Source organism: Puntigrus tetrazona, chromosome 21 (assembly GCF_018831695.1).
Source record: "Puntigrus tetrazona isolate hp1 chromosome 21, ASM1883169v1, whole genome shotgun sequence".
Classification (NCBI taxonomy): domain Eukaryota; kingdom Metazoa; phylum Chordata; class Actinopteri; order Cypriniformes; family Cyprinidae; genus Puntigrus; species Puntigrus tetrazona.
Window position 1 is genome coordinate 5,019,285 of NC_056719.1, and position 9,699 is coordinate 5,028,983.

The 9,699-nt window shown below is 37.8% G+C and overlaps 1 protein-coding gene across 3 annotated transcripts in view; it reads left to right on the forward strand.

Moving 5' to 3' along the window:
- Positions 1 to 8,762, forward strand: part of tnksa (tankyrase, TRF1-interacting ankyrin-related ADP-ribose polymerase a) — an 80,463-nt gene extending 71,701 nt beyond the window's left edge. For 2 of the 3 annotated variants that reach the window (XR_006247485.1, XR_006247486.1), the window contains 7 exons: positions 451 to 688; positions 1,371 to 1,453; positions 4,446 to 4,566; positions 4,658 to 4,755; positions 5,797 to 5,873; positions 5,967 to 6,072; positions 6,243 to 6,344. Coding sequence is in view for 1 of the 3 variants with exons in the window: in XM_043221444.1 (XP_043077379.1) it covers positions 451 to 688; positions 1,371 to 1,453; positions 4,446 to 4,566; positions 4,658 to 4,755; positions 5,805 to 5,873; positions 5,967 to 6,072; positions 6,243 to 6,429; positions 6,917 to 7,073; positions 7,171 to 7,257 (1,146 nt within the window). In the remaining 2 variants the exon portion in view is untranslated. Of the gene's footprint in view, positions 1 to 450; positions 689 to 1,370; positions 1,454 to 4,445; positions 4,567 to 4,657; positions 4,756 to 5,796; positions 5,874 to 5,966; positions 6,073 to 6,242; positions 6,430 to 6,916; positions 7,074 to 7,170 lie in introns of those variants that run through there. The other variant, XM_043221444.1, reaches the window with a different exon arrangement.
- Positions 8,763 to 9,699: the final 937 nt, after the last annotated feature.

Genomic DNA, 9,699 nt, shown 5'->3' on the forward strand with positions numbered 1-9,699 from the left:
AAAGTTTCATGCTCTGCAAGACCGTTTGTTCTGGGTGTAAGGTCTCTTATGGTTCAGGTGGCATAGACTATCCAGAGAAATTGGGACATTTATCTTCTAAACACATAAGCTGAGGTGTTTAAACCCACATCCCCTGTGTTCAGGCTTGTGCGAAGCAAATGCTAAATCTGCCGTAACCTTTAGTAATTGGGCTCCAGTGGCCGTGTTCATGCCAGGTGCTAATGACACAGCTGTTCTCAGCTTTTATTGTCCAATTCTAGACCAAGAAGAAGAAACTAATGCTGTTTACTACTACTTTCTAATTTATCCTCTCGCCCATGTGGGGTGGTACTCTAACATAAATATTACATTAATCTTGTCGTATTTAAAACTGATCATACACAGAATTCTTAAACTACTATTGATTTTTTTTCTGTACATTTACTTACTTCTTTTCCTATTGATTTCCAGGCTGATGATATCCGGGCGCTGCTGATTGATGCCATGCCCCCTGAAGCGTTGCCTAGTTGTTTCAAGCCCCAGGCTACGGTGGTCAGCGCCTCTGTCATCTCACCGACATCTACCCCTTCCTGTCTGTCCGCTGCCAGCAGCATAGACAATCTGGCCGGGCCCTTGACAGAACTTGCCGTACCTGGAGCCTCAGGCCCTGCTGATGGGGCTACTGCATCAGAGAGGAAGGAGGGAGAAAGTGAGTAGATCGTGATGTGTCATTATCTCACATAACGTTTTTTTGGAAGTGGCGCTGCAATATCTATTCAGTTCTTGATCAAATCTGTTGTTGGATGTAAAATATTAGTTTTAAACGTTTTTTTGAGAAATGATGCAAGTTGGAATGCTTGCATCATTTGTAAGAAAAGTAACTGTAATGGGATTATAACAAAATACATTCATAAGAAACAAATTACAGTCACAGTACTTGGCAGAACCTGTTAGTAGTTAAAAATAGTAGTAGTTAGAAAAATATTAAAGTAGAAAAAAAAACTACATATGGTTATTAATATTTAGTAGTATTTGTAATCATATTTCATCAATATCTTTTTTCATACTGTGTTTTGTGTTATTATCTAGTACTATTATTTAGTATTTTTTAATGTGAAAAGAGTGTAAACTGGGTTTATGTAGGCTTTTCTTTTTGCATTTAGAATATTCAGTTTGCACATTGTTTGAGAACGATAGAGTGCATGACATAAAACAACATTTTGGTTTAGAAAATAATGGAAAGATACTCCTTTTAATCTTAACAAAAACAGTAAAAACAATTTCCAGATTAATCAGGTTGTAAAATTACATTTAGTCACATCGCTAAATGTAATTAGGCTGTAAATGTAGAAGAATAATAATATGAGGCATGATGTATTTTTCCTCTATAGTTACAATTCTGGATATGAACATCAGTCAGTTCCTGAAGAGTTTGGGCTTGGAGCATTTGCGGGATATTTTCGAGCGGGAACAGGTAAGGTCACTTCCTAGGATCAAATCAATCTCAATCATCTCAATCTCATCAGTTCCACTCCGCACATTAAATTGCCAGCTGTCCCGTGCAGAGAGACCTGCCGTTGTTTCCTGTAGAGAACTCCAGGTCCTTCTAGTTAACATTATGTAAATGCGATGACATCTGTGGCCTAGCAATTATCTCCTTTCAATATACTCTCTCTCTCAGCACCTTGGCTCTATCATTTCCAGCCGACTCCTCTTCAGCCGGACGCTGCGAGATTACCAGCGTCTCTCGATCTTTATAGGCGTGAGAGAGATCCTGGGTAACTGGGCCGACCTCTGCGCCCCTCCTTTTGATTAATACAGTCATGCCGCTCGCTCACACTGTGCTCAGGACTCTCTCGTTCCTCCGGCTTTCCTCTTTCTCAGCTTCGACTCAACGAAAGCGAGCCCGTGGGATGCGATTGGCATACTGCGCCAGACCCGCCGCTCATTTGCACATAGATGAACAGAAATGGTCTTGGCGGCCACCAGCTGGGAAGAGCGCTTGATGTGAGGGGCTGAAATCAGTTCTGATTGTGGCTTTAGTAAGACGCATTCATCTGTCTCACAGTGACTCACTCGTCTGCTCGCTCTCCATCTTATTCTGCCTCGCTGTGCCTACGGGAGATGAAGCATGAAGAGGCAACAGTTTTTCAGAGACGTGTGAAAGACTGAGTGCAAATGAGATTGAAGACGTGCTCACTGATCTCATACACGCACCAGTGTCGTCATTAGACGTGTCTGCTTGAACCTCAGAGCAGTTTAGAGACGTCTTCTCGCTGTAGTGCTGTATGCGAGTTTTAGATGACTTCTGCATTACGGCTTCCTTTAGACATTTTGTTGTTGATCAGCAAAAAATAAGTTTAAGATTCCACAAGTGATTTCTAGCAAATTTGCGTTTCTTTGCAGTGTTCGTTAAAATTGTAGTATGAACTGTTTCTATTGTATATCATTATTAGGATAATTAAAGGGTTACTCCTCACCAAAATGAACATTTTCTTGAACGAAATGATTTTTGTTTTCTTTCTGTACAAAAATCATCGTCTCTTCATAATTTTATGGTGAGGACTGATGGTAGAGGACTATTCTATATATATATATATATATATATATATATATATATATATATATATATATATATATATATATATATATATATATACGTTAATTAAGTCTTATTCTACTTGAATAAGGCACTTATCATAATTAAGACTGTATTAACTTGCCATCTGTTTTTTTATGGTTTTTTTATGGTTTTTCGCTAGTCTTTAGTAAATCTGCTGCTGTTTTTTCTCAGCCTTGGAACAAATGAAAACTTTGCCAAGAGAGTTAAAGAGACAGAAAAAGAAAAGGAGAAATAAATGGAATCTTTCCCGCTGCGACCATCACACCTTCACTGCCATAATGTGTCCTGCGAGCCCTATCGATTGAAGTGCACAGTGCTTTCACACAGAGGGAGAGGGAGAGGGAGAGAGAGCAGTTGGCAGCTCCTGGGCTAATGGCCTTTGACAGACCTATCATAGATGTGATGCATTGCCAATAAGTGAGCTTTGGTACTGGAGTGTGAGAGTTTGAGATTACACAGCCTGATGCAAAGTCAACGGCGATGGAACGGTCACATTGTGTTTCATTCACTTTCATCGTCACACTTTTTGTTTCTTTCACTTCTCTTCATGCACCACTATTTAAAGGTTTAAAAGTAAGATTTTGATTTTATTTTAAAAACAAATGTCTTATGCTCACCAAGGCTGCATTTATTTGATCAAAACATTTGAAATTTATTTGAAATAAATACACAAATTTTTGTGTTTACAATGAAAGTACAATTAAAATAGTTGTATAATATTTGGTATATTTAACATTTTTTCATTTTAAATATGTGATTCCTTTGGCAAAGCTGAATCAAGACTGAATTACTGAAATAAGCGTTTTTTTTTAAGTGAATCCCAGGTCATTTCATGCTGATGTTAACATTATACTTTAGCACATTGTCTGCCCACTTGTTGGTCTTTACCCATCGGTCTGGTTAAAAATGCTAGTTCATTCTTTGCAACTGGGTGCCGCTTTTGGAGCGATTAAAATAGCGGTTTCTCCAGTAGCGCTGTACACAAAGCAGCACTGTGCTCACAAACACGGTTTTATCAGGCATTACAGGCATAATGACATAAAAATCAGACCAATTGGACCAATCACAGCAAAGAAGGTTTGGAAAAATCAGTTGTTGAGTTAAACATTTAGAAGTTGGTAAGGTAAAAATAAAATCATATCATATGAAACAATAAAAAGTGGTTTTTGACCTTGCATGCATGTCAACCTTTTGATGGGGACTCAAAATAATATATTAATATATAATATATTATTAATATATTATTTTAGTCATTTCTGAATCAAATACTGAATTTCTTTAAGAATGGTGGCATGTTTTCTATTTTGCTGACTTGCATGTTTCTATATTTTAACTTTCTATATTTCGAACATATTAGGTTTTTATTTAGTTATTAAGTGAGGACACATCCGTTCGTCCATATTCATCAAGGTCCTAAACGGTTTCTCATGCATCGTTCAAGTGTGAGCAAACATTATTGCTCTCTGTAAGACGCGCGCTGGCTCAAACGGCTCCCTGCGTCGCAGTCTAGCATGCGCTAAACGCCATCTGCGCGTTTGCTTTTGTGTGCGTGTTGCATGTAGGAGGCGTATTCAGTAATAATCATTCCGTGTGCGATGAGTCACGCGCGATAATGTTCATCCAAGCCTCCTGCCGCTCTAAGAGTTTATCTTCCCAGTAGGAGAAAGTTCCACATCGCAACAAGCTGAGAAAATAAAAAAATCGCACCGTTGGCTGTTTTAGAAGCAGCCGAGTCGAAATTGGCCTTGAAATGAATCATTGCCACTTTATCTCGTGATTGGTTGGGCCTCCACAACTTACTATGGCTCCCCTAACTCCGATTGGTGTTCATCTTTTGTGTTAGATTACGCTGGATGTGCTGGCTGACATGGGGCACGAGGAGCTCAAGGAGATCGGGATCAACGCGTACGGCCACAGACACAAACTCATCAAAGGCATCGAGAGGCTGCTGGGCGGTCAACAAGGTCGGTCCAGAAGCGTTCAGCTCCGGCATCTCTCTCAAACACCATCTGTTCGTGACTAAACAAACTGAGGTTTTGCGCGCTTTTATTACAGGTGCCAACCCATACCTGACATTCCACTGTGCGAGTCAGGGCACGGTGCTGATCGACCTGGCCCCCGATGACAAAGAGTTTCAGTCTGTAGAGGAGGAGGTGAGAGGGCAATCCAAATCACCAGAGCTTATTATAAAACCATGTGATTCCATATTATTAAATGGATAGTTGTGGTTTTAAGAGCTGATTGGTCAGAACTAGGGCTGGGCGATATATATCAGTCGATATATTCAGGCTCATCTCGTCAGTAAAACAGGTGATGGGAGTTTTACCGCTAATCAAAGCACCGGCTTTACTCATGAGATGCGCATTATATATCGAAATATATGCATCGCGTAGCCCTAGTCAGCACAGTATTTCATATTTAGTAAAACATATTAACTGTTAGTGATGGGCCTGATGGAAAACTAGTTGTCTAGCAACTGAATTTAAGGCATTATTTTTATAGAATTAAATATACATAATTATGGTGGAGCTATAATTGAGATAAAATGCAATTAAAGACATTTTTTTTATCATAGTTTTTTGTAGGGAATATAATTTGTAGTGTTAGTGTGCAGTAATAGTTATTGAAACATGTATATATAATTTATTATAATTTCTTATTTGAAGTTTTATGTAAAAAAAAATGTAACTTAGTCTTATAGAACATATATGTAGTCTTATTTTATTTGATTAATTTTATAATATTTCAGTGTCTAAGTTATAACTTAGTGTTATATAGCTTGTATGTACTCTTATTTGATACCTTTATTTCGTTTAACATATTTTTATTTAATTCTTGTAGAGTGTATTAATGTTTAATTTACAGATTTATATAAATCACAAGTGAGCGTATTAATTTTTTTAAATTCAAATTTAACATAATTATAACTTATTTGTTGTATCGAATCAGTATATCCTACTATATTTTAGCATTTAAGTTTTTCTTTTTATAGTCTTGTATAATTATTTGTAGTCTTGTTTTATTATTAGGGGCCAAGCACCTATGGTGTGATGGCACCTATTGTACAAGTTGGTGTTTTTATTCTTCTTCCTCCTCTTTGGAAGTCTATAGCAGCCCATAGAACCACTTGTTTATAACGTAATAAATAATTATTATTATTATTATTTTATATATATATATTTTTTTTTTTACAGCTACAAAGTGCACGATCAGAGAGCACAGAGACGGTGGCAACGCTGGGGGTGTTTTCAGCAGATATAACATCCTGAAGGTGAGCGCGAACTTCTCATTTGATTTACTTGATTAGTTAATGGGGTGAATGTTTGCCGAGTTGTTTGCTTTATGCGCCGATGTGTTGCTACAGATTCAGAAGGTGGTGAACAAGAAGCTGAGGGAGCGATACGCGCACAGGCAGAAGGAGATCGCGGACGAGAACCACAACCACCACAACGAGCGCATGCTCTTTCACGGTACTGTCGTGAGATGAATGACCTGTCAGAAGTGCTATTTGGAAAAGTTCAAGCTACAAAAGAAGCCCCCCCCCCCATGTCTTGCTCAGACGCTTCTTTCGAAGAATGTAATTCCAATTTTCCGCTTTTTACATAAGGATGATCGGTTTCCTTTTTCTCCTCATCTGCAGGGTCACCGTTCATCAACGCCATCATTCATAAAGGGTTTGACGAGAGGCACGCTTACATCGGAGGGATGTTTGGAGCAGGGATCTACTTTGCAGAGAACTCCTCTAAAAGCAACCAGTATGTGTACGGCATCGGAGGAGGGACAGGCTGCCCCACACATAAAGACCGCTCCTGTTACATCTGTCACAGGTACTTCCTCTTATCTCTGATGTGAATGAAACACAGGTGCAGTGAGAGTACGTGACCAGCTGATGGTGCTGTGGATCCTGAAATCCAGTGCTTTCTCAATCTAGTTTAGCTTCAGGACCCAGATGTAATATAGTGTTGACCCTCTACAAAATAGTTTGTTGTACTGAAGTATAAATGACATTAAATCAGTAATACAAATTATTAAAAGTAATTTATCTAAAACTGTCCATGGATGCATCTTACATATATATATATATATATATATATATATATATATATATATATATATATGTATATGTGTATATGTGTATATGTGTGTACATGAAAATATGAAATTAAGTTGAGCTATTAAACTTTTTAAAATGACATTAATCTGATTTATTTTACATAAAATATATAAATGAATAGTGAATATCATTTTATTTATTAGAATGATTTTTTTTTGTTATTAAGTTATTTATTTCTGATATGATCATTCCGTTCACAGGCAGATGCTGTTTTGCCGGGTGACTCTGGGTAAATCCTTCTTGCAGTTCAGTGCCATGAAGATGGCCCACGCTCCTCCAGGGCACCATTCAGTCATCGGCCGGCCCAGCGTTAATGGGTTAGCCTACGCCGAATACGTCATCTACCGAGGGGAACAGGTGAGAGAGAGCTCAGATATTTAACTGCCAGAACAAACACATTTTTTTGTCAGGTAGTAGATATCCAGTTGATTTCCAACTGTGTGTGTTTTTTCAGGCCTACCCAGAGTACCTCATCACATACCAGATCATCAAGCCAGACAGCACACCTCCATCCCCGGCAGCAGCGGAGCAGAAGTCCTAGTCCACTCGGACGACTCTGCCAAACGCTCAGACTGTTACCCAGACATCTCACACGCATCCACAGATACATCCACTCACCCATAAACCTCTGCGCTGCCTCTTTAATTTATAGCTCCATTTCTGTCCCCTTGAGTGTTTACAAGAAAGAGTTGCCTTGGCTGGCCGTGTCCTTGCCCTCCTTTTCAGGCCAGGGGTCAGGATATTAGCCATAACGCTGTTTCAGGGCTAAAAGAAAGGACTCCGTGAAAGACAACAAGTGACCTCTTCCCTATCATTCTACTCAATTTAACACTGTTCACGCATTAACTTCCTTTCTTTAAAACGATTTTACTATTACTGTGATTAATTGCTTTTCTTTTTTGTATTTTCATTAATAATGGACCACGTCAAAGGGACCTGACATTTCAGCAATCCTCCTTTCCATTATTGAAGTTCACTGAAGACCCTTAAAAAATCTCGTTGTGGTTTTAATTTTTCTTTATGCATTGTTATTAAAAAAAAAAAAAAAAAAAAAAGCCTTAGAGGGGTTTTAAAGCAAAAAGAATGTTTATGCAGAGACCAGAACTATTCAAAAGGCCTTTGACCACAAAATAGCAAAAATAGTTTTGGGGGGGTTTCTGGTACTTTATTTTATTTTTCCTTTTTTTTTTTTTATCTTTGCACAGGTATACTGGTCAGAATGTCCCATTCCATTTGCCATAGCCCAATCCGAAAATGCATCTTTTAAAGAATTTGCACTTTTAGGCAGGATTAAGTTATTCAGAATAATTCAAAAAAAAACATAGGTTAAAAAAAATGTCCAGTAATGTACAGGTTGTGTAACGGACAATGCCTTTGTATAGCTTTTAATGTTGTTTACCGATGCAGAGTGGGTTTTATTAGTACTGTAAAGGAAGTGGGAATTCTTGCTTTCAGATCTTTCCTTATATTTTCGGACGACCAAGCGACTCGGGTGTGGAAGTCGCTCCTTTTGCTTTCGATATGTTTTGGATCATAACCGCAGGAACTCCTCAGTCTTGTTCATTCCAGTCCTGTTTCTCTGACGTCAGAGAAAACGCCTCTTTTACGGGGCTCTCCGTAACGTTTTTCCTGTTACACACTACTGATACGAGCGTTCATGTTACAGAATGAAATGAAGGACTTGGCTCTACCTCTGGAAGTCTCATGGTTCGGTTGCTTTGCTCAGGTGTAGTTTGTGGTTCTGTACATGCGTACTGGAGGTCATCTGCCTTACTCCAGGGATCTGTGTGTTCAAACCAGAGAGAAAGAGAGCAGACCTTTCTTCTCCTCTTAGTAGTACGAGCACAGACATGTCCACTGCTCCCCTCAAGCCGATACGCGGGAGACAACTGAACTGTTTCTCAATTCTCTGAGCTGTAACTTGACTTTATTTCCATGTTCCTGTGAACTTTAATCAGAAATGGCTTATATACCATAAGCCATCTGCAGACTAATTAAACACTCCTTAATCATGTAAAATGGTCTTAATAAAGTACATGTCATAAATACGGTCTCATGTCTTTTTTCACACTTGCCCTGAACCCTCATTCAGGAATGAGATTTTTCCTTTATATATTAAAAATAATAATAATTTTTAAAAATTAAATTAAATGGTCATTAAAATTTAGTATAATATAGTATTTCTTTATACGTAGGTAGGTGGATGGATGGATATTTGATGTTTTCATGATTTAAATGTATAATCATTTGTAGTCATATTAATTTGGTGAAGAAACATGTATTTTTATTCTTAGTCAGGTTACTGTTTTTTTTTGTTAGTTTAACCTTCAGAGGCGGTTGTTTATTCGTGATCGTTTTAATTTTTCGTTTAGAAAGACGTCGGCGCTAAAATAATACATTTATGCTTACTTTAAGTAAGGCTGGACTTTAAATGTTGTTATATATATATATATATAGTACCATTATAAAGAGGCTACAGTGCATTTGGATCAATGGAAAATCGGAAGATATCAGGTGAAAAGATAAAAACCACATTCAGTCCTAGAAAGCCAAAGTGTTTGTTGTAGCTAGTTTTTAAATATTATCCCAACTTGTGTAAATGTATGCATGTATGTATGTGTCTGCACATATACATATATATATATATATATATATATATATATATATATATATATGTATTATTTTAACATATTTAATGAACATATGTGTGTATTAATTACTTGAAACGAAACGTATTTCTGTTTCTCTCGCGCGTTTCATGAGAAAGAAAGACGTCGTCACTTCGGTGAATTTCTCGGGAAATTAGTGTGAAGGATAGTTTCCGTGAGTCAGAGCCGACGGTGATGTGAAATCAAAACAAACACTAGGGGGCGCTGTGGCTCTTTAAAACCAACCTCTACTCAATCTGTTCATAATCCTTCCCTCGTTTATCAGATATAATATTCATTCTCTCCTCCTGCATAATAGCGCGCGCTATTCTTTT